This window comes from Prinia subflava, chromosome 2, assembly GCF_021018805.1.
Source record: "Prinia subflava isolate CZ2003 ecotype Zambia chromosome 2, Cam_Psub_1.2, whole genome shotgun sequence".
Taxonomy (NCBI): Eukaryota; Metazoa; Chordata; class Aves; order Passeriformes; family Cisticolidae; genus Prinia; species Prinia subflava.
Window position 1 is genome coordinate 74,808,769 of NC_086248.1, and position 24,349 is coordinate 74,833,117.

A 24,349-nucleotide genomic window follows, 5' to 3' on the forward strand; every position below is an offset into this window, starting at 1 on the left:
GAATTTATGACAGCATGTAAGGAATGTCAATAGTAAATATTAAGAACAAATTTGGGGATATTTGAGGAATTTCCTCTGGGAAGGGTACCTGCCTGATGTGGAAGGTTTTATGCCAATATTTGTGGGTGAAAAAATGAGTCAAAGATCAGTTATACTGGTAAGAAGCATCATACAGGTCTGAAAGACAAAGAGTTCCCATTGTCTTAATTTGATCCTTGATGAAAATTGCAAATTCAAATATTAAAATATTTATTCTTAAACCATATGGAGTCTCATAGATCTTAAAATTTCTTTAAACTATTTCTGCAGTGTGCAGTAGAAATTTTCAATGGTGAACTTTTGTTTCATATTAAAAATATAGTGACCCGTATGAATGATCCACAGATGTAACACTGGATCTTCTCTACCAGACTCTATTTCAGTTTCAATTAGAAATTCTTACTCAATATATATTTGAGTATGCATGTATTATTAAATAAAAAGAGACTTTCCAAGATGCTAAGGGCACTTGATAGTGAACTAATAGACATTGTTAGGAAAAGCATAACCCCCAGTTCTAAGGTCTGAGGAAGTGATCTGAAAAGATTATGGTTTTCTAAAAATGAGAAATTAAACTTGCTCATAGCTTTCAGCTTCTAACACTGATGGGTACTCAGTGTGTAGGTGTGATTATCAGCATAATAAAAGTCCATTTTCTAAGTAAAATGGAAAAGAAAGTTACTTTGTCCTTGATGATAACACTGTTAGACATGAGTAATCTTTGGGGTTTTATTGAATTTGTGAGCAATCATCCAAAGTAGCTGCATAGAGCTTTTGAAATTCAGTAGAAGTTTTTAATTAGGTTTTTTTAAAAAATTTGGTCTTAAATTCAAATCCCTGTAGAGAAAGCTAATACGAAATTGGCATTTGTGTGTTTTTTAAATGTTACTTTACTGAGAAGCTACTCAAAATATTTAATTCTGCTAGGAGCAAATATAGATTAGTTTGATACTGATTGACTGGAACAAACAAAGCTAAAGCATTACAGCATTGTCAACGTTGTGCAACTATACCTGTAGTAAAATTTAGACAGCATTGTTTTTCAGATGTGTGTTATGCTTATTATTTATGCGTGTTTATTATTTTCTGCCATATAACCATAGAAAAAATTAGAAGTTTGATTCTTCAGGAGCTCTACTGAATGGAAACCAGTGTTGTGCCAGATTCTTTCCTCTATCTTCAGTTCAGACCGTAATTCTCTGACAGTGCTGGCCTTCTCTTATTGTGGTGAGCTTCTGCTGTGAGCTGGACCATGGAGCACCTGCCTCTTGAGGCCTGGCTGGAGGGGATGGGAGGGTTGTGTGTATCCAACACAGCCTGGGGCTCCTGCAGCCAAGGCAGCCCCTGCACATCTCCCACTCACCCCAGCTCGTCAGGCAGTGGGGAGGAGCTCAGGGGTTGTACCCAGCAACACAAGCTGGTTTGGTTCACGTAGCTGTCAAAGTGCATGTCCTGACTTTATTTACCTTGGGCCTGAAGTGAGGCATTACGTAACTTTAATTTTGTTCATTTTGCAGTGCTCGGCCAGTGGCACTTCAGGCCGGGCGAGGCAGTGTCCTTAGCTGCCTTTGCATGTAGGTTTTAGGGCACTGGTTTATGTAACCCACTTAATTTTTTTTTTCCTTATATTGTTGCCAGATGGCACCCCTTGTATGTATTTGTCCTTTACAGCTCACTTAGCTTTCCTTGACTGGGGCTCTCCCTCTCTGCTGTGCTGGCAGGGCTTGCCCCCACAGCACAGCAGCAGAGGGCAGACAGCTCAGGAAGGGATGGTCTGCTGGACTGGAGAGAGGGCAGCACGTCCCACCAGTCCTGGCAGCCACTGCAGAGCTCTGCCCGTTCGTTCAGCTGGGAATGAGCAGGCTCTGAATCTTCTCCACACTGTTGTGTCCACACCTGAGCAGGACAGAGCTGCCGTGCTTTGAGCAGGGGCTGTCGACCCGCATCAGTTCTGTGGGAAAACCCCTGTGGATGAGTTTCTGAGAGCAGTGACTCTTGTAAAAAGTGGGTCAGTTGTGATCAGTGCATTTCATTCCTTTTAAACAGGTGCATTGTCACGTCCAAGATGCTGTCACAACATTTTCCAAGAATTTGAACTTTACAGTAGAGGGCTTTCAGATTGTCCCTTTTAAAGTCCTGCCAGGTGCCTGTCTCCCTGTCCTCAGCTGGTAGGTGGCTGCGTGCAGGGTTGCCAGGTGGACACCCACTTTCCCAGGACAAGTGTTCAGAAACTGGCACAATTCAAATGACTCCATCAGAGCCCAGGTGTCTCCAGCAGCATGGCCAGCCTGGTCTCTGCCAGGGAAAGTGGCTTGGTCCAGTCTTGTTTTTCTAATCTGGGAGAGAATTGGTCTGTACTGTGCTGTTTCCCATGTGCAGAGGGGTGCTGTGAAATTATGTAATTTGAGGTAACAACAGGCCTGGAAGGTTTGTGTATGTTTGACTTCCATCTCAGCCTTACCCACGTCTCCTTATCTTTACGGCTACGATACCAAATTTAAATTGCAACTACCTAAACAACAGGATTTTCTATTAAGACGTTTTTTATTTAACTAAGAGAGTCACCAAGTTAGTGTTTCAAGTCACCAAATCAAAGTGTTTCTAACAGTTTTCAAAGTTCCTTTAATTTTACAAACACATGCTCAGAATTTTTGCTTCAAATCTATATCATGCCTTTTGTACATAATTCTTAAATTTTTGTCTTAGGATGTTCTTGAAAACAACATCCTGTTTTTTTGAACTTACCTTCAAACTAAGATGAAAATAGAATTTCAAAACAGGAAGGAAAACAAGTCTTTACAGCATCTTTAACTATTTTTTTATAAAACTGCAGCACAAAAACTGTTGTTAAAACATGCTTGATAAAAAAATCTAGTTCTAGTTTTATATATCTCTATCTGTATATCTCAAGTAACTTTTGTAATGAAATCCAAGATAGTTAAGTAAAATTTCCATCAGATTCTTAGTTGAATGCAATATTCTTTCCAATAAGTAGATTCTTCAGATTAAAAATGAAACAGGATGAAGTCTAGTAGCTGTTAAAGGGTGATCTGACATTAAGGTTGAGGTTCCTCAAGAAAGAATGTCTTTATTTTAGCACTGTCCAGGTAACCGGGATAACTGGATGCCTCTGGCTCTGGTACTAAACATGTGTGTGCTCTTGTACATGCAGGTAGTCCCAGATATTCATGGAGAGGTGATTGCCATTAAGAGCATAAACTGTTATTGTCTAGATGCCTTTTCATTTTCTTTCACTCATACTAAGTAGTCTTTTATTCTATAACTGGTTAATCCATAGAAGTATGACATAATTTACATTTAGTGGCACTGCAAGCACTAATTGCACTGTTTATTTCCTGAAATACTGGAGGTGACGTTTTTGGAACTAGAGAAACCTATTTCGCTGTGTGTTCTACTTACAAGATTAAAATACTTTTTCTATGCAAATACTACCTTCCTGTAGGATTACTGTAATTGATGGCTCTGTCTGTTGGATTTGTGGAGATGGCTATTTTCAGAATGTCTGCAGGTAATGACTGTTCTCTGACTTGTTAATCTCTTCTCTTCTGATTATCTGAGCAGATGTTGCTTAACCCCCAAAATGGCTAGGACCATTAAGAGCAACAAACCATGAAAATTTGAATAAAAATGTGGGGATGTTGCAGTCAGTTACCGAGAGAAATGAAGGTACAATGAAGACAGGGAAGGTAAAAAGAAATTTTGAAATTGTATTTTTTATGTGAAACTTTCTGGAATGGCATACTTTGGTTTTGAGTGAGTGCTGGAGGTGGTTTCTGGACACAAGAAGGGATTGTCTGCAGGTATGGTGGTCTGAGGCAGGTGTGCTTCTCTGTGAGCAGTGTAAATGATGAATTTCCAACTGGTGGGTACCTGCAGCTTGTTTTAGCTCTGCACATCTGGGTGCTCTTGCAACCACTGGAAAGAAACAATTTGAAGTTCTTCAAGACAGATATGTTGGGCACACACCTGCATCAGCAGAAATGGGGACTTGAGGCAGTTGAGCCCACTAACAGTTCTAATGAGCCACTCTTGATTGAATTACCTTATGCCTGCCCCCTGCCGAAACACACTGGAGACCCTCCCACCTCGTGAGGATGTGCTCAATCCAGTGGGAATGACCTCTCTTGGTGGCATCTCAGGCTGTGCTGGCAAGGGTTGGGTCCAGGTCACACAAGAGAGGAGCTGTATGGAAATGTCCCAGGGAACCCTGGGAAGTGCATTGCCAGCTGTGAACCCGAGAGCTGTGTGCCCAGCGTTCCCATGCAGTTCTGGAAGCATCAGCAGGCACTAAACTACTCCTGTTTCAAGATGGGCCAGCTCATGTCCATTAACCTAAAAACAGCTTTCAGTGTACATCGTACTTTTGAACCTGAAGTAAAGCTTTACTGCGTCCTGGAACAAGCTCTGGAGATTTAGAAGCATGAATTGTACAGAACATTAAATTAAAATTAAGAAATTAGATCAGTGTTGCCTTATGATAGGGCTGGGGAATCATGAAATTTGGCCTCTGTTCCTGGTCCTGTCAAATTCACTGTGTGACCACAGGCAAGCAGCTTAACCTCACAGCATCAGAGGTTAACTTACCCAACTTGCAGGGTTTTCTGAGGCTAGATTAGTGTTTCTGTTGTTTCTTTGGCATCCTGCAGTGGATGACGTTTGCAGTGCATATGCTGTTGATAATAACATTAAAAAAATGAAATGTAAATTACTTTTTTATTTGTTATAGGTGAAAAAGGCAGAACTCATAGCCCGTGTTTTAACATTTTGAAGAACGCTGCATAGGATTTGATAGAAATAAATTGCAGATAATCAAGCAAGTAAATTTATATAACAATTTTTTTATTTGCTTTTAGGCATGTGATTAATCCTAGTTTTTTGATGACCCAGATTAGGTCATCATTGCAGTTACTTCAGCAATGCAGTTAATACAAAAACTTTCCAATGGAAAATTATAGCAATGGATTCCCTGAGGAAAGAAATGTACAAAGCAGCCATTTCTATGGCAAGCAAAAGGAAACCATCAATTTTTCATTGCTTTATAAATGCAGCTCCAAATTGCAAAACTCATCTTCTTTCAGCGTAAGTGGTTTTGGGGCCTTTGGCATTAGTGGTCAGTGAAGTAAATCCTGCATGTGGATTGTTGAAATGTTTCTTCAATGGCAATGAAAACTCTCAAGGGAATTTAATTTCTCTTTCACAGAGAGAGAAAGCAAGATGAGGGGATATTGCAGGACTAATGCACTGCTGGGCTGTTCCTCAGGCAGTTACCTTATGCATTTATAAACAAAGGTTTTCTGTTCACCCTCTGTAGTCAGGTGGTTCTTTTTGGCAAATCATTTTACACTGGATTACTGAAGGTTCTGAGTCTTTCATAAACCAGGTGAGCCATGCAGCTTCTCATTTGGCTTTCAACCGAATTACTCTTGAATTACTGGATTTTATACAGGTCTATATTATTGAAATATTTTTGTATAGATTGCCATGTCTACTGACATCCTTTCGCAAGGAGCTTTCAAATCTGGATGAAAACTTAGAATTTCTTAGTCATTTAGTGTATAAACATAGGCTTGGGATTCTAGTTGTTGTTTGAGTAATCAAGTGTTCAGACCTGTATCACTTAAAGTTTCTTTAGATACCTAGGCCATTTCTAATCCAGGGTGGTTTTTTTAATGGTAGTTCTTTGCAAAGCATTGTATTCTATAACTGAGGTTCTTCACAGTAAGGAGTGCTAAAATATAAATGGATACGGTTCTGGAGCTCTTCTGAGGGGGTTGGTGTATCAGGAGCTGTGGGAATTCCCCCTTGCAGATTTTCATGTCAGGAATACATGTTCCAAGCAAGGTGCCACCTTCTGAGTACCAAAAGAGTTGGCATTCAGATATTTCAGAGAGGATTTGCATTCTGGAGGAAAATAAGCTGGTAAAATTCTGGGTTTTTATTCTGCTCCCTTTTACAACAAGAGGTGAAATAACATAACTAAATGACTAAACATTATCTGGTTGTTTAGTCAAGCAACAAGTAAAATAAAGGCCTAATTCCTCAAACTTTTATATCTTCATCAATAGAGTGGAGTCACACTGTTGGAAATCCACAGTTAGGATCTAACAATTTACTATTTCTTAAATAGCTTTTAAAAACCAAGTGATGAATCTGCTATTCATCCCTGACTTTTCTTCATGGAGTGATGCTATTTATGTGTTTTGATGATGCTCTAAAGTCTGTAGGAAGTTCTTTGATGGCTGAGCCAGTATTTTGTTAACAGGATGTTTCCATCTTCTTTTACTGCTTTAAACTTACCAAAAACAAATTTAGAAACTCCCTGTTTATAAAGGAGATGACAGTGCTAGCTGATTAAAAGGGGCATAATTTGTTGCCCCACTTACCTCATGTTGTTGATTAGCTGCAACAGATATTGATGCCAACTTCACTTTTCATATGAGTGAATTTGGCACAGATGCATGACAGTTCCTCCTCTTGTACCATCATTAGCAGACTCTAACTAACTGGCATTCTGCCACTGGGGAAAAGGAGAATTGTTTTCACTCAATGTGCATCTTGGGTTCACCATCTGTATCCTCTGTTTTCAGGGCCTGATCCTGCAAAACTATTACAAGAACAGTTAGCTCTCCAACATTTACTTACTTTATTGGTAATTCATGATGCCTTTTTATAAAGAGAGGGGTTTTACGAGCTGGGGGTTATATTTCTAAGGTGGATTCTGAATATCTGTTGTAAATCTTGTAATGGTGACCATTCATTAACGGTATTAATTGTATTTACAGCCATGTGGAGACCATTGTGGTTTCTTGAAAAAATACAACAAAAGTGTAATATCAGAGGACAAAATAAAAAAAGAGGCAGCTGAAGGGTGGTAGGATACAAGTTAGTAACACATTAAGTGGTATCTGTTCTGATGCTTTTCTGCCCTTCCCAGGGGAGGATTTTGCAGATGTCTAACCTGAATTTTTCATGCTGTGATTAGGTTTATTGCCCCAGACTGTATCCATAGTATAATTTAGGTCTGGTACATGTCTCCAGTATTGCACAACTGGCAAAATGTTGCAGGTAGATGTTATACCAGGCTTGGTTTAGGGCTTGTGTTTCCATGCACACATTAAATGTAGAAAACAGCTTTTGTTTAGGCCAGCAGTGTTATCCCCAAGTACCAGAGTGGCCTGGGAGGGAGTTGCAGAACCAAGTCTGAGAGCCTCTTATGCACCTCTCTGCAGTGTTCACATGGGTTGCAAACTTGTTTCTTGCCTTTGCTCAGAATTTCTGTTGCTTTTACCCTCAAGTGTTGAGCAGTTGTGTGGCTGTGACAGGCTGGGAGATTGTCAGCTTTGCCTAGTGTGACTTGCCACAAGCCAAACCCTTCCGTCCTCACTTTGACGTCTAGCTGCGGAAATGTGCTCTGTGTGTTTTGCCTTACGTCTCTCCCAGAGCTGGCCACAGCTGAAAAACAACCTGGCTCCTTTCATTACACCTTGAGTGAGCTGTCACACAGCTCACCCATGGCTCCCTTTCAAGCTGGGATTTAAGACTCCTTATAACTTCCCAAGAGAAGAGCAGATGGAGACCTATCTGAGGCAATACCTCTCTGGGTTTGAGGAGCTGAGGATGGGCTATGGAGTAGCAGCTCTGCTCATGTCCCCATCATGCCCTTCATGATGCTGGTGTGAATCCCAGGAATCTGCAGCTGGGATCCCACATGGGTTCCTGCCAGCCCAACCCTGCAGTCCTCTTGGCTCTCTCCCAGACTCAGCTTAGCACCCAAATATTTGTGATGGGGTGACTGGAAGGCAGGCAGGAGGTTTTCAGGTAGGGTGGGGAGTAACTTGGTTTGCTTGTTTGTTGATAAAGAAAATACAGCAAGGTATTATCCTTTCATTGATGCCTTTCATAGATGACCTCTGAGGGAGAGAGATTCAGTAGCTAACTTGGCTGATAGACGCTGTTTAGGGTGCAGTGGACTCCTTAGGTCTTCAGAGGAACTTTGGTGAAGAAAAAGAAAATAGGAAAAAAATTTCTTTGATTTTGCTCTAGAGAAAATCTAGCATATTCTTGTGGATATACATAATATATTTTTTTTCCTTGTTAACAGAGGGAATAATGTTCTGCATTTTCATTAAAACTATTTGCATTTGGTATACGTCACCCTGGGTCAACTTGCAGCGTCTGTATTAAAGACTGTTAGATTCTTCTGCTCTCTGCAGTTCCAGGAATCTTAGTTATAACTGCACCTAGTCAACCTTCAGTGTCCTTAGAACACAGAGTTACAGCTCACTGGCACAGAGATGAGAAGCTGATGTGACTTTTTTTCTCTTTACTCTTAACCTCCAAATGAAGGCTGTTTACACAGCAGTGTTATTTGTCACCCAGCTTCACTTGCTGATTCATAGAATTGGAAGTTTAGATGTTGCAACTATGCAGGACTATAATTCTTATGTTACTTGACTTTTTAGATGGCTTCACTAATGTAGTTTAATCCAAACTCTTTGATGGCATCCATGTGTATCTTCACAAGCATAAGGAGTTCTATGAAGACAGAGGATTTTGGCATTGAGCTGTAGAAAAAGTTTTAGTTTGAAGTTCTGGATAAAATTCAAAGACAGCAGATGACAATTTACTCAGCCTTTGTGGGTAAGGAAACATTTTGAACATTAAAAACAAATCAGAAAAAGCACAGTCCAAAAATAATGTTTTTTTGACAACGGAGCTTTTAACAAAACGAGCTGGAACTCTGCTTTGGCATAGCAGGACCCTGCTGTGTAGTCATCAAGAAAAAGGAATGATTTTAAATACAAATAAATTTAAGAATACAAACAAAACAAAATTTGTGGCAAATTCATAATCAGCTTTTCACTGTGTTTTACATTAAAGAGTTTTTTCCTTACAGTATTGTCTTAAATTGCAGAAACTTTACCTCCCATCGTGTCTTGGAAACACTGTGGAATTGCTCTTCTTTTATGACAAAATGGGGAAAACTAATGAGTATTGGACTTGTGTATTTGATTAAACACTTCCTTAAAGTAACACTTTTGTGTGGTTTCAGCTTTCCTCTTTGGCTTTCACTTGTCATCTTCTGTTTGTGTTCTCTGTTTTTCCTTTGTTCATCTTTAATTTCAGCTTCCTGTCATTACTGGTTGATTGAATTACTTCACTTACCACTCAGTTGTCTTCTTGCTGTTGTTTATAAAACATCACTATAGTTACATGTGATACAGATATGGTTGGCTGGCTAGGGATATAAAATAAGACTCACTGTAAAGGCTGTAATATACCATGGGCACAATTGTCTAGTGCTCCGTGAGAAGCACCATAAATGCCTTATCTGTAAAGAAACAGGAATAGCTGTTGCTTGGTGTTCTGTGTTTCATACACATTTACTGAATTCAAGTGATTTTCAAATTTTTTTATGCAGCAAAAAAATTTTTGGTGACTATAATGTGTCATCAGATTTGTCTTCAGAATTCTGTCTCCCAGCTTCATTAGGGATTTCACTGACATTGCAGCCCAGTGGAGCCAGCTGGTGATTTTGAGTATCAATGGGATAGCATCCACCATATGGAGCATTAAAAAACATTTTTATTTTATTAGCTAGATATTAAAAAAAAAAAGAGTACACCTGTGTAAAGCGTGGCACTTTATTTTGCTGTTTATTTTTCTTTGTTCAGGTTGCTAGTGGAAGCTGTATCCGAAATGAATGTTAAAATTTGTGTAGGAGGAACTCATTTAATCTGTGCCCATTCACTTTTCTCTGAATGTGGGGAAGAATTCATTTCTTCCCCAGTCAGCTCTGTGGCTGCTCTGAGCATAGAAACAATCTCACAGTTTACTGTATAGTAACCTTTAACTTCTCCAGTTCATTGGGGATAAACTTGTGAGAGAGGTCGTGATATTGCACTACAAAGATCTTTTTGTAGGTACAGTTCTGTAATCACTTGTGAGCAAACCTGTCATTTCAGTAAGACAGTAGATAAAAGTTTGTCTTCTCTCACCACCTTGTCCCTTTACAGTGTGTAGCAAACTGATTTTCAGTAAAGCCATTTGGATTATATCTTATTAAAAAACAAACAAACAAACAAAAAACACAAAACAACAAAGCCTTTACCCATTAAGCTGCCATGTGAATTTGTTTTAACAGTTTTCAGCCAGAACAGAAAAATATTGAAATAGCTACAGGTCAGTGAAAGCTACCTAGCAGGAGTTTGGTAATCTCCATTTGACCTTTTTCTTGCTTGTGTATATGTTTAAAAAAATACTTGTAGAATGGAGGCTAAAGCAGTAAATTTGCTCTAGAACTGGTATACTCAATACTTAAAAACCTCAGAAGCTTCTGCACAGAAATGGATGAAACAGAAAGAGCTCCTTTGCACTGCCTTCCTTCATCATCATCATCTACCTTTGGTTTAAGTAGGGTTTTTGTGAGTAAGGTGGCTAAAGATAAGAGCCAGGACCACTAGATGTAAATGTCCCTTTACACAGCTGGGCAAGTAAAAGAGCTGCAGGGCAGGTGAAAGCCATGCCTGGCAGTCTGCAGGAATGTGATGATGGGCACTACAGCTGTGCTCAGCTTCCAGTTGTCTTGGTGGTTTTCTAGCTGATGCCAGGTGATCCAATGGGCCAAATACTACCAGGACTGTGCAAACAAGTAAAATTTTGAATTAAGAGACAGAAGAAACTGGTTTTTTTCCCCTACCTGTTAAAAGTTTCTCCCAGTGTGAAAGTTTGGTGTGATATCTGACACGGGGTTGTGGGTTTTCATCCAGTTTCATGGCCAAGAGCCGTGATTTCCTTGGCTTGCATTGGGAGATCATGGCAGTGGCCACACAGGGTAAGAATGTGAAGGATATTGCAGTAGTTTGTACAAGTATAATCAAGCCAGAAAAATGAAACTAAGACAGCATCATGCATTGTCTGCTGAGGACTGTAGAAAATGCATAGTGAAAAAGGTGGGTTGATCAAAAGCTGGCCTGTAAATATCCAGTATAATGGGGTGTATGTCCTTTGTGAAGCACATTTGCTCCATCAAATGCTAAAGGGGTCATTGAGGAATGAGGGAAGGAAGAATTAAGATAAATGTGAACTAATTAGCATAGACTTGCTTTACAGTCAGCAAAAAGAGGCAAACTTACTATGTCCTCGTGTAGACTACTAGAGATGTACTGTTGTCTAAAAGAAAGAAAAGCCTAAAAAGCACCCATTTTTTTTTCACCTGCACAGAAGTTTTGATAGCTAACTCAGACAGAGTTTGGTTGTTGAACAGAGTTCAGACATATGTTTGGATGAATCCTACTCTGGAAATCATTTTCAGTAGACTTCAGTAGACTGTGGATCAGCTTTGACTGAAGTTTTGCTGCTGTGGAGCTGTCATGATAAGTTTGTCAAGATCCCAGTCAACTGACAGCCAACTAATTTACTATGCCCCCCCTCCCCCCCCCCCAACCCTTTCGCTATACAAAATCACATTATCCATTGTAAATCTCTGCAAAACAGATTGGTGCAGTGGTTTGACCTCTCTGAAATAAGAGTCTCTTTCAAACAGTGTTGCAAAGGTGTTTTTTGCATCCAGATGGATTTTTTGTGTTTTGTTTATTCTCATTCTCAAAATACACATCTTTTCAGTCAGTGTGTGTACGTAATATATGCTTCTGTTTAGTACAGTAGTTGTAAACAATTAGTGTCTTCACAGAAAGGAGGATGTGTGATAATTATTTAGCAGCTTCTTCCTTGGAGATCAGCTGTGTGAATCTGAGGGACATGACCTAACCTAGAGGTTTCTTAGTAGTTAAAAAAAACCCCACAAAATGTTACAGGCCTTTTCCTGAGCCGGATTTTCAGTAGATGCTGAAACTCTGTTTAAAGAGGTACTTGGGCAAGGTAACAGTCCTTCAGCACCGAAATACAAATATCTGCAAATAATGACTTGGGTCTTAGCCATGGTTGTAATAAAAGTGTACAGCTGAAGAGATAAGTTTCAGTATCCCTTGCTAAATATTTGTTCATGAAACTGGAACCAGCATGAGATGAAGTATTGTCAGGTACTTTGTGTAACTTTTTTTTTTAATCTGTTTTTGTATAACTTAAAAAAAATTAAGTGGGAGTCTACATAAATAAGCAGAGTCTGGATCCACTGCATTTCTACTGTGTTTTAGAGGCCCATTTGAGTTACTGGAGAAGGCTGGATGCCCAAGGTTGACAACCAGCTGTGCAGCAAAGTATCTCTGGTCCCCATCATGCTCTCACCCATTGTTTTGGGAGCAGTTTTGAGTGTGCTTACCAGCTTCGCCATCAGATCAGTCCAGTACATATATGCATGCCTGTGCTTTCTCCTCATCCCAGGAAGATGGTTAGGTATTTAAATTGGATTAAGCTGCTGCATAAAAGGGGCAAAATTTGCATTTCAAGTAATTTAATATTGCAGTTCTTCTCTTGGTTTAATTCTCTACTGGCATAGGAACAAGCCAGTTGTCCTTGTCTTGTGTCCTTTTTGATGCCTCCTTTTCTCTCTGCCCTCCAAATCTTACTCGTCTGTCCATGTCACTGAATTTGTCATATCATCTCTTAGAATTTCCTTTTTGACATCTCCTCTCTGCCTCATTCAGCTGCTTCAGCCTCTCTGCTTCAATGCCTTCACTGATGCTCTATGTTGTGAACAGTAGCATTAAAACTAATTTGTATTTGCTTTGATTCCATAATGACCTCACATTAGTCCATTTCCCTATTAATACTGTGCCTGTAAAATGCCACTGAGATAATGAACCTCATTACAGCCCCTTTTTCCCTAACATAATGCCAGCAGGACTCCAGTTTGTGAAGTACGAGCTGGTTGAACCCTTAGCGGATGCTTGATTTAATTAATGGGAGGATGCAAAATGCGCAAGCAGGTCAGGTTCCTCTTGGAGACTAAATGATAATTACCAAACCCTACAAGTGATTTGTAAACAGCAGACGGGTATGTTTCCTAAACTGACTAATCCAACACTTCAGTAATGCGATTATCTCTTATTACAGCCTTTTGTCGACTCTGCCTCACATTTCAAGATGAAACCTGGTATTTTTCCTTTAGTATGCATATTAAAGATGATTCAGTTCTTTAAAATCACCATGCAAATGCCCCAGGGCTTTGTATTTTCTACTTACTGTGTTGTGGTGCCATTTACACTGCCTTGGTGGGCAGTGTTTTATTTGGATCACGAAACAGTGAGGAAATGGTTCAAAATATGTTTTGCTTAAGCAGGTTATCTTCCTAGTGCAGCTGGAGTTTTTATTTCACACTCAAACGCACTAGTAAAACATCAGGCACCTTTTTTTCTAGTCTGTGAAGCAGCTGAGTACAGCAAGAAGAGAATTGGAGTAATTTAGCAAGTATTTCTATTTCTTGAACAGTATGCTTAATGTACAGACCTTTTTTTCTGTCTCTCTTCTTTTTCAAGCCTAGTACCATAGTATCTGAGCATTTGGTATCCTTCCAGTGTGCAGTGACTAACCACATGAAAGAGGAAGATGGCCTTACCTGCGTTTTACAGATGGGAAGCTGGGACACGGGGATGTGGGGGTTACCTGTATTCTGGAAATGCGTGGAGCACAGGTTGCCATCATGTTAGGACTGTCTCATAAGGGCTTTCCTGTTCGTGCTGATGCTCTGCAGAGGGTGCCAGGCAGCTCTGGTGAGCTCTGGTTGCAGTGGTGGTGGGTGGGGACATCCCTGGAGGATCTCTGGCAGGAATCACCCAGGCCATTCACAGAGAGTTTGTGAGTCCTTCAGACCAGAGTGCACAGGGAACAATACTGACCTGGGAACCAGCCTTGGGCTGTGTTATAATGTGATTCTTTTTCAATGCAGTCACGTGTATTGGGTCCTACCATAGCATGTAACCCTGTTTAGGTTCCTGTTCATAACCCTGTTTAGTGGCGACATAGAATCACCAGAAGGAAATAGGAATACTTACCCTTCTAAGAGTCATGTTTTCTTCCATGCATTGGTTCCAGAAACACTGGGAGTTAGTTCCTTGATGAATGAGCAGCAAGTGTTCTTCTTTTGCCTATTCAGCAGGTGAAACAATCAGCAATGGACCTTACAGCTCTTCAGAGTTGTGAAGGCCAATGGCACACCTGGTAGCCATGCCAAGTAGGATATTGGTGAAAATCTTCCTGCTCTTATTTATTGTAGAAAGGGGAATTTTGCTGAGTTCTTCGTCCTTTAACGGTGTGACTCGTTTTGAGACTGTTTGGTAAAGTTCACAAATGTATTTGAGTATTTGTAGAGAGCTGCCGTATGAGTAAGGCTGGCCAACTGTTGGTATCTTCTTCTTCTTGTTGTTGTTTTTTGTGTGACCAGATGGTTCAGTCTTTTCTTTTTCTTTTTAACCCCTTGCTTTAACATTTTGTTAGGCATTCTTTCTACTCACCACTCCTCATAAACTATTGCAGTTTTCATAAGAAAATATGAATAAACTAGAGTTATCCTGGCTAGGGATTTTGTGTCCAGGGTTGAAAATCAGATCAAGAGTTGGTGTCTCCCAAACTTAATGCATAGCTGCAATTGGAATAGGAGGATTGTTCTCCTCATGTAACTTGGCAGTCATAGTGTTGAATGTATTTGTCCTAGTCGGGGACTAGGTCTGTAAAGACACTACAGTCATCAGATAAAGAGCACTGGACTTCAAAATGTTCCAATCTGAACTAGAGGAGAATTCAGCTGTAGGCTGCCTGATATATCATGTTTACTGGATACATATCAGATTATTTGTCTGTCCATTACTGCAGTATGAGAACTGCAATTTTTTCTGTGTCAATTCTCATGGTATTCCCACAGGATAGCAAAAAAGCAACTATCTCTGTTTTTCAAGTTAGGGAGGAAGTAGAAAAAATGCCTAATTTACCAAGCTGCAAAATCCTCATAAGTGGACTATTTCCAACACATTAGAGTATTTTTTAATTGTCTAGATGTTTCAAGTGCATAAGTTTTTTTACAAAATCTTCCATTTCAGTAGAAGTTTCATGGCATTTATCAGCAAACATCTCACTTGTAATGGCATTAAAAATCTGGCCACAATACTTCTCTATTTCAATGTGTTTCAAAATCAAATGATAAACATGAATTCATCTCATGCAACTGCAGAAGCCCCCAACTCAGCAATTTATCATAGGCTTTCTTCATAGTTATCAGACAGAAATGTGCATGTTGTAGGATGTGATTTCTTTTAAGGATCTGATCTCTTTTAACCATGAATTCCCTGCTTCTCTCTATTGACTGCAAAGTAAACCTTGTTCAAAACCTTGTCTCTGGTGCTATAATTGCTAGCATTTATTTAGCTGAATTCAGCCTTAAGTGAATCAAAGATACACAGCATGCCTTGTAGCACAAAAGATTTTACCTAAATCTCCCAAATACTCAAACCTTCACCTCCTGGACTTCACTAATCTATCCCGCAGACTGTGTTCACTGCCTTTGCTCTCTGTGATTCATCTCTTCCCATTTAGTTTGTTGGACTTCAGCTGAACCCCAACTGTACAGGCATGTATTAGGGAAAAGAAACTAAAAATGTAGGATGAAAAATTTGAGCTGGAGAGAAGTGTTAAAGTGTTTTAAAAAGAGCTTAATAGTTGCCCTGTCTAGAAAAAGATCTGCTGAATGTAACAGCTGATTTCCACAGAAATAGCTCTTAAGGTTTTTGTTTTCCAGTAAGTTCTGACATACTTGTTGGAATTCCAAATTCAAGATAACACATTCTATTTACCTTTGTGAAAAATCTGAGAAAGAAATCCCAATATCTCTTAAAATTGTAAAGTATTATTTAACTCCATATGACCTTTTGAGAAAGTAGGTAAACTTATGCTGGAAAGCCAAATGCAACCCTGGCAAAATGTCCAGCGAATTCACTGTGAGTTCCACATACTTCTTTAAAGTTCAGTAATTCCAATTCATTGTTGTTAAAGCAAATGTTTATTTGACAGTAGGCAAAAAAGAAGCCAGGCCCATTTATGGTATTATTGCTCCGGTAGTGGTCAGAACTTGGATTAAAACCCTTATTTAAAATGGAAGATTTGTGTCTCAACTTTTATTCTAGCTGCTGGAGACTGCCTTGGAAGAGTCTAATGAAAATGCTCCAATACGTTTTTAATGTAGATACTTGTCCTCAAAGAACTGTATGTGGGCCAGCAATTCATTTCCTGCCCTAGGCAGCATTTGAATAGCCTGTTATGTCTATGACACAAATTACTCTCCTATGGGCTGAGCTAGATCAGAAACCGTGAAACAGAGGTAGAAACCTGGCCTCATCTTTATCAGACACATCTTGTCCTAACTATTCCCATATCACAGTTTTAAACATGCTTTCTTAATGAATCATATTATTTTGAAATGTTGTGTTGCCTGTGATACTTGGTAGTTAAATAATTGTGATTTGGGTTTATGTTGGGTGGTAACCTGCCAAATGGGAAGATTGGTTACAAAATAAAGTCTGTATCCTGAGCATATGCTGTAGACAAATGATTATCTCAAACAACAGTAAAATATCTCCTGAGCTATCATTATTTCTTATTTCCTCCTGCCACATTTTCATTGATTTCTTCATTGACCACAGATCCTAAAGCACACAAGTCTAAAGACTGTAAAACTTGCACATCAAAAGTGCACCTATTTTTGTTGGAAAATGAATCTTACCTTTCACAGCCATACCTTGATCCTCTGCAACTCAGGAGATGACCAGGCAAGGAATAAAACTAGGATCCTTTCTTACTGTTATTTCAAAATAGTAGTCATATAAAATTAGCACCATGGCTTTTTTGCATATGATATGGTAGCATAAATTTTTCCATTGGTAAAAGTACCAATGTGTTTATTCTTATTCTAGAATAATCTCCCCCACCTGCTATTTCAGGAAGTCTTGGTGAGGAAAGTATTTTGTGTGTGGGTGAAATATATCTGGCAGTTAAGGTGGTCTCTTTGTTTGGTAACCTTAGCTCTGCTTGTTCAGAAACTAGTTGGGGAGAGACCCAACAAGACTTCAAAAGGTGTTAAACCCGCCCATTTTCTAGGAGATGTCCATGATGTTTACTGAGAGGCTGTGAAACAGGCAAGGTAGTAAACTGAAGAGTTGCTCTCCAGGAAGACCTGCCCTTTTGTACTCCACTGCCAAATCCATACCCCTGCACTTCTTGATCCTACTCTTGATCCTACATGTGACAGTGGGCTGGGAAGTATTGCTGCAGTTCAGAAGAGTTTTCTGTGATTGCTCTCAAGCAGCCACTGAGCATTAGTGTCTCTCTTTCTCCAAGGCTGCAGGAAGAGGTCTGGGAAGTGAGCTGACACCAATGCTACAGGGAGCTGTTGCCTTCCAGAGGCACCAGGGTAGATGTGTCTGTGCTATCCACAGTCACAGGGCAAGACCAGAGGCTCTCTTCTCCTGTGTCCCAGAGCAGAAGAGATCAAAATAGTCTTTCCATTTTAATAGTGAGTTATTTTATGTCCAAACCTTCTGTCAGCTTTGGGGGAAGCCTTTAAGTGAGTAGTGCAGGATAGAATCAGACCTGAAACACGTGTTTGTTGTATTAACATAAAGAAGCACCCTCCATTCCTCTTTTATCCTTCCAATTTATTACCTGCCCTCCCTCCTCTGGTCTATCCTGCTTGGCCATGTGCTTTCTTCAAGCCACAAAGAACATCCATCTCACTTTTGTCACAGGGTGATGTTTTTTGTACAAATATAAATATTTAGAGAAGTTTACAAAAGATTGAGCTTCATCGAGTGAAACATTCCTGCTAATGCAGTGTGGGACAAGCCAGCAGGGAGCAAGAGCCCGGGCTGGTGTGCACAGCTGTTGCAAGATGAAACTGTAGCGCATTCACTTTTGATTCTACCAACTTATCAAAAACAGTTTTGAGGTTGACTGTTTTTTTTATTCCAGAGTGAAATCCTTTCCATCAAAACAGCATCTTCAGTGTGCAGGCTTTTGTGATTCTCTTGTCTCTGTTTTGTTGTTGTTATGAAAATACCTCATGCAGATATGGTGCACATGCTGGAATAGTGAAAAATAAATCTGTATTAGAGACGTTTCTAGTATGCAACCCAGACCAAAGTAGTTGGGAGACCTGCCCACAATACTTGTGCTTTGACATTTGGGTTTCACTCTGATCATCAATACCTGAGAATAATTATGCCAGATTCCACGTTAGTATAATACAGGAAGACTTCAAAGGAGAAAGTCCCATGGAAGTAAGAATGTAAATAAAGACTATAAGATTGTTTGGTTTGTGCTAGGGTTTTTTTTTGCTAGAAAGGTGAAATAAACCAGTAGAAGTTATTCTGTGATTTAAGTGAGTAATTCCATGAGCCAGTAAGTAATAAGATTACAGAAATACAGTCAAGGCAAATGGGGGCGTGGTGCAAACACACCAGCATGAATTTCCTTTAAAGAGCTGTGTGTGTCTTCAGTCTCAAGCACTGCCAGTTTGGCTTTCTGCTCCAGGGGGAAGTGGATTTGTCATACCAGCTGAAATACTGTCTACCTCTTGGACAGCTCCCAGTGACACCACTGTGGTGATGACGGGTGAAAAAACAGCTGTCTGGCATGCTTTGTCTTCAGTGCTGCCTTGCTGCCCCTTTCTAGCGAGGCGACCACAGGAAATCCACAGGAAATCCTACCTTCCTAGAAAAATATCCTGCTTCCTCCTAAGGGTGCATGGATCTGCCAGCTCGACTGGACTGTGGGAAAATGGAAAGAGAAAAAAATTTTGTAGGAAGTGGCTCAAGCTTTGGTGTTTGAGGCACTGAAAACCACAGTGGACAAAAACCATCTGGTTGGTCTGATCAAGTGTCAGTGATGTTTTGGGCAGTACTCTTGGACTAGATGACCCCTAGAAGCCTCTTCTAACCAAAGGGTTTATATTTTGATAATCACAAAATCGAGCATGTTTTTTATGTCTGTAAAATCCATGCTTCACTGGTAAACGTTGCTAGGCCTTGTACTTGCTTCCATTTTCTGTAAATACTCTCTTTTTTTTTACCCTGAGCTTTTAATTAAAGATGCATATAATTAAAGTACTGTTTTTATTGCATGTTATAAATTATTTATGCTATTCTATGGGAGTGCAAGAAATTATTAAGCATTCTTCCACCAAGCTGAATTTTCATCATTTTAATACTTTCAGTATATTCCTGGAACTGAAAATGTTTCATGAACCTGAAGAGGTTATATTAAATTTAGTAATACAATGAGAAATATGCTTTGGGTTGTAGGTCTTTGACAAGGAATATGAATGGGCAAATTGAAACTCACTCATCATTTAAATTGCAAATGTAGCTCAGAGTGACTTCATGGTTCAGGCTGGAGTACAAAATAATTGAAAAAAATTATATATTTAATATCAGAAAGCTATGCTATCTCGCACAGCAATTAAAGTCAGAAAAATGAGAAGGGAGATCTTGGCAGTTCTGTACTTAGAAATCCTTTAAATCTCTCTGTGAAAACTGTTCATTCGTTTCAAGCATTTCCTTTTAGGCAAACCTTAAACTGTAGGAATTAGGATCAGAAAAAGGAGTTGCTCTGAGATGATGATTATTTTCCATGGTTGTGGTAGCATGAATGAACTACAGGAAGCTTTCCAAACCAAGAAGAGGATATGGTCCACTGTTCCAAAATATGGAGTGTAAATAGACAGGTCAGGGAAGAGGAGAGATGAAACTGCAATGTAGAAAGCAATCTGGGTAATGCAAGCCATGTATCTGACAAATTACAGCTTAGTAGAAAGTGATAGCAATTTTTCTGGAGGAGAATAAAATCAAATTTATTCTTATTTAGCACAGAATGTGTTTTGGCCAAATGTTTTGGGGGTTTCAAGCTTTTTTTTTTTTTTTTTTTTTTTTTTTAGGATGTTATTTCTGTTTTCTCAACACTGATTTTTAAGAGTGGGAGATAAATGTCATATTTCTGGATGTTATAGGGGTTTTTTTGGGTGGGAGAAAGGAAAATTGTAGGAAAAGTCCATGTAAAAATGTTTGTGAGACTCCAGTTTTTTCTGCTGGGTGCAGAAATACTCAAACTTATTACTAAATGAGTAAGTCCCTTCAAACTGAGAGATAAAGAAAGGGAAAAGGTTTGTACCGAAAATCCATATTTTTGTTGTAGAGAAGTTAGAGCAAGTAATTAAAAAAAAAAAAAAAAAAAAAAAGGCAAACAAACCAAAAAGCACAAATGTAGGTGTACAAAACGCTACAGAAAGAAAAGGTTGTGTAAGTATTATCTTTCTTTATCTTTATGCCCTTGAGAAGCAGGTTCTTTCTTCCAGGTTTCTTTTCAGCTCAGTGACTTTCTGGGTTGCTGCAAACTCTGTGTAGTCCCTCTGGGTCTCACATGACCCGGTTGCTCTCTTTTTAGAGGAACATGCCAAAATAACATGAAACAAACAGCTGAAACTAATATCATATGTCACAGCTTGCAGGATGAAGGTCCTGGTTCAACTGGTGTCTTTGAGGAATGTGCATCTATTGACAAAGGAAAGATTTTAACAAAATAACCTGAACAAATCCAAAGTGTATAAAACTAATACTTGCAAGCAGCAAAATGTGTGTCAGTCTTCTCCAACCACCACCTCATTTTACATCTAATCGCTAATTTGTTTTCTATTTAAATGGTTACCAGTAGTAACTTTACAATTTTTGAGGTGAATAGGAAGAGGCTCTTTTAGCAATGTCTTTTCTTTGTACTCATTAGAAGAATTGCTGCTTAAGACTAAGGAAGATTTTTAAAATTGTCTTAAATGATGATTTGAGGGGAAGCTGAGAAAGTATGTGGAGAGAAGTGTGACGGAGCCTCTCTAGTGCAGATTTGAGATTTGCAGATTTGCCACTCTGCTGGCAAGGTCTCTGATGGGCACAGCAAGCTCTGCAGTATATTTTTGGCTTCAGCTTGTATAATCTGTCTTTATCTAGTCATATCTTGAGGCTCAATAAACAGAAGTACCAGGTCTGGATGTCCTGACAATTATCCTCCCCAGCTGGTAACAGGCACATGGAATATTTAGACAAGCATTTGTTTCTCTTTTCAAAATTTGCTACATGATTGTGGCATCACAGAAGACGGGACTTAAATAAACATTATGTTTCCTTAGGATAACAGCTCTGATTTTGGATTTTGTTTTTTTTCTTTTTCCCCTTGCAGGAAGAAGGTATCGTGAAGGAAATAGACATCAGTCATCATGTCAAGGAAGGTTTTGAAAAAGCAGATCCTTCTCAGTTTGAACTGCTGAAAGTATTAGGACAAGGTTCATATGGAAAGGTAATTTTTAATGTCATCTGATCACCCAGAGCAACACTGAAAATATTGTGTCCTTTCTCTGAGTTCATTTACACTGATGACATTGTCTAAATATAAATTACATTGTAAAGGCAGGTAAGGAAAGCCCTTTTAATAACAGTTCAGTCTTTTAGCTGGATTCGTGCATATGAAGTTTAGGAAATAGCAGCTATGGCTGTGGACCTGCACAAATGAGCACAAATGTTTGTTAGTAAGCATCACTGTTTATAAACAGTGATAAACAATATTTATGGATTCGGACCTATCTGCCAGGGAGGTGAGCATGCAACTGCTGCTGAGTTGGAGGATGTAAATAGGAGCATTCAAAGACTTAAAGCAGTAAGCTGCACAATTCTCACTGAGGGCAACCTCAAGCACATTTCCAAGTCCCAGACCTCTGTTTAGTTCACACTCAGAGGCCTTGAAAGGTCGTGGAGATAAACCCCAGTGCAGAATACAGTAATCATTATTGCAAGAGTATGGAGGAATAAAAAGAAACCCTGCCTGTATGACCACAAGCTAATTTGTGAAGAAATAACATTCTCCACATATCTTAAGACAAAAGATTTTCTTAATTCCAAAGACAGTTCTTCAGCAGGGCATGTTGGAAATGAGAGCAGGAAGGAAAGATGGAGAGGAAGAAGGAAGAGTCAGTTCAGCCTTAAAGTCATCCTATGCTTTTAATAAGACCTTGAAACCATTGAAACAGTGAACCTATTTGAAACCAGGCATCAAAGTCCTTATATGTGTATTATTCTGTGGAGTTTTAAAAACATATTTTCCAATCAGAACCTTTAGTTTTATTCCTAAGGGAAGCTATATTAAGAGTATTTATCAACTTCCTGGTTATTCTAGAATTGTATTGATAATTAAATCTGTTAGAAGTTTCCTGAGATGGGACATATCAGGAAAGTTAACATTCAATACCAAGTCTTGAACTCAAGAATTTCTTCAGAGCACAGTTTTAAGTATTAAGTATTTAAGTTTTAAGTATTAAATGAATGTGAAAAAGCAAACAGCTCAAAATTAGGTTTACTATGGGACTCAGCAGAAGAAGAAGAAGAAGAGAAAGAAACATCTTTGATAAAAGTAACAGAGGCAGAATAGTCTGTTTTCATATATAGGCAGTAAAGATTTTAGAAATTATTTGCTGGTTATCTTAGTTGGTATTGATGTATTTTCAGTATTGTTTGAGTTAGCTGCCTAGCCTTATCCATTTTATAAGCAAAATGCCTGTTCTCTGCAACCACTTCCCAAGAGAAAGTCAGATTTCTGGGGCGTCAGAGTGTGAGTGTGGACAATGTACATGTCTGGAGCTGCATGTAATTAGAAAACACTTTCCATATCTTATATGAGAAACATCAATAAATTCCCTGGAGCAGCAAAGACATGGGGAAGAGAGGTTTGTGTTTCTTACGCAGTCCCCAACCACCTGCATTTTCATCACCTTGGTATTTGAGCTAATGGTCCAAATCCGTGTCCCTGGGGATGCAAACCATTAAGTTTTCAAGTTGTTCACCCAAGGCCTCAATAATTCTTGCAGGATTAGAGAGATGTCTTTGGTGTCAGAGGGAGTGCCCCCAGCACTCTTCAGATGCAGAGCACTTGCTTAGCTTTTTATATCAGATTTTGGATGATGCACAAATTGCTCCAGCTAAGAGAGTTTTGCTAGTTCAGGTGTTAATAACCTGAGAAAATTCAAAGTCATGCTCGGCCACATGCAGATGCTATTCTGGCAAACTAGTATAGTCCAGCTAATATAACCTGTCAAGTCAGCACTTCAGGGCTACTTGGTGGTTTCAAAAATGATGTGTAGCATTACATTTAAGAATAATCAGAAAGGTGACATCATTTTGCAATACAATGCTTTTTCATTTCTTCTGTCCCTTTCTGGTTTGGTGGTTATTTTGATATCCTCTGGAATGCAACACAAGTGTTCTTGACTCATCTCTTTTGAAGGGAATGCAGGCAAGTGTTCTATCCCATGCTACAGTGAACAGCTGACTAGTGACTGGTAATGTAAATTGATAATTCTGCTTATTACAGCAATGTGGGTATTACAAGCTTTGCAAGATTATATGGCAGACAATGTATTTCTAGAACTGCAGCCTAGTATTTCTGCAGATGCACTATGCTGTGTTGTTTTATGTGTAGTGCTGCTGAAAACCATTATCTTAAGGGTTTGGGTTTTTGGGGTAAAGAGCCCGTGACTGTTTTTTTAAAAATAACAATACAGCTGAAAATCCAGTATCTGGACAAGCTTGCTTTTGACTTTCTCCTCCTTTTCAGTGTAATACAAAAATCGAATCTTCTACTTGACCCACACAGAAAAATATCCCAACTTTTCTCTGTAAACTTCTAAATGAATTGACTTCCTGTTAATGCTGGAGCAGCTGAGCTTTATTTATCATGAATAACAACAAAAACCACTTCAGAAAGTCTTAGGTGTACCTGTTGTGTCCAGATTTCATCATTTTTTCCTACAGTTGTGAGCACTGGAGGTGTTTGTATGTTCAGCAGAGTAGGAAGCAGGAGCTGGGAGCAGGCAATGTGTGCCCCAGCTCAGCTGGTCGGGGCAGCCTGAGGAGCTGTGCAAATCTCCTGTGCACAGGAAACATCTTGAGGAGGAGAGCCTCACCAAAACCCTATCAGATCATGGCACAGTGAAGTGTTGCAGCTGTGATGCTGTCAGATGTAAGAGTCCTGATGAAGTTGTTCAAAGAGAATTGAGAGTTTACTCCCCCCCCAGCTTCTGTACCTGCTTGATAAAAGTTGTTCTCCCTTCCCACAAACCTTTTGTCACATGGGTCTGGGAAGATCTAATCTGTTCACAGGTTGGGTTTTTTTAGGAGGAAGAGCCTTTCAACTTGCAAAAATTGTGTTAGAAACATACCTCTTCCTTCCCTGTTTTTTGGCTTTTTATATTTTAGGTGGAGACAGTTAATAAAGCTGCATGGTTCCTAGATAGACAATGAATAAAATAATTGCC

The 24,349-nt window shown here is 39.3% G+C and overlaps 1 protein-coding gene across 2 annotated transcripts in view; it reads left to right on the forward strand.

The window, feature by feature from the left end:
• Nucleotides 1-24,349, forward strand: part of RPS6KA2 (ribosomal protein S6 kinase A2) — a 273,745-nt gene that overhangs the window by 158,282 nt on the left and 91,114 nt on the right. For both annotated transcript variants that reach the window (XM_063390606.1, XM_063390608.1), the window contains one exon: nucleotides 21,226-21,342. In XM_063390606.1, the coding sequence (XP_063246676.1) occupies nucleotides 21,226-21,342 (117 nt within the window). The remainder of the gene's footprint in view (nucleotides 1-21,225; nucleotides 21,343-24,349) is intronic.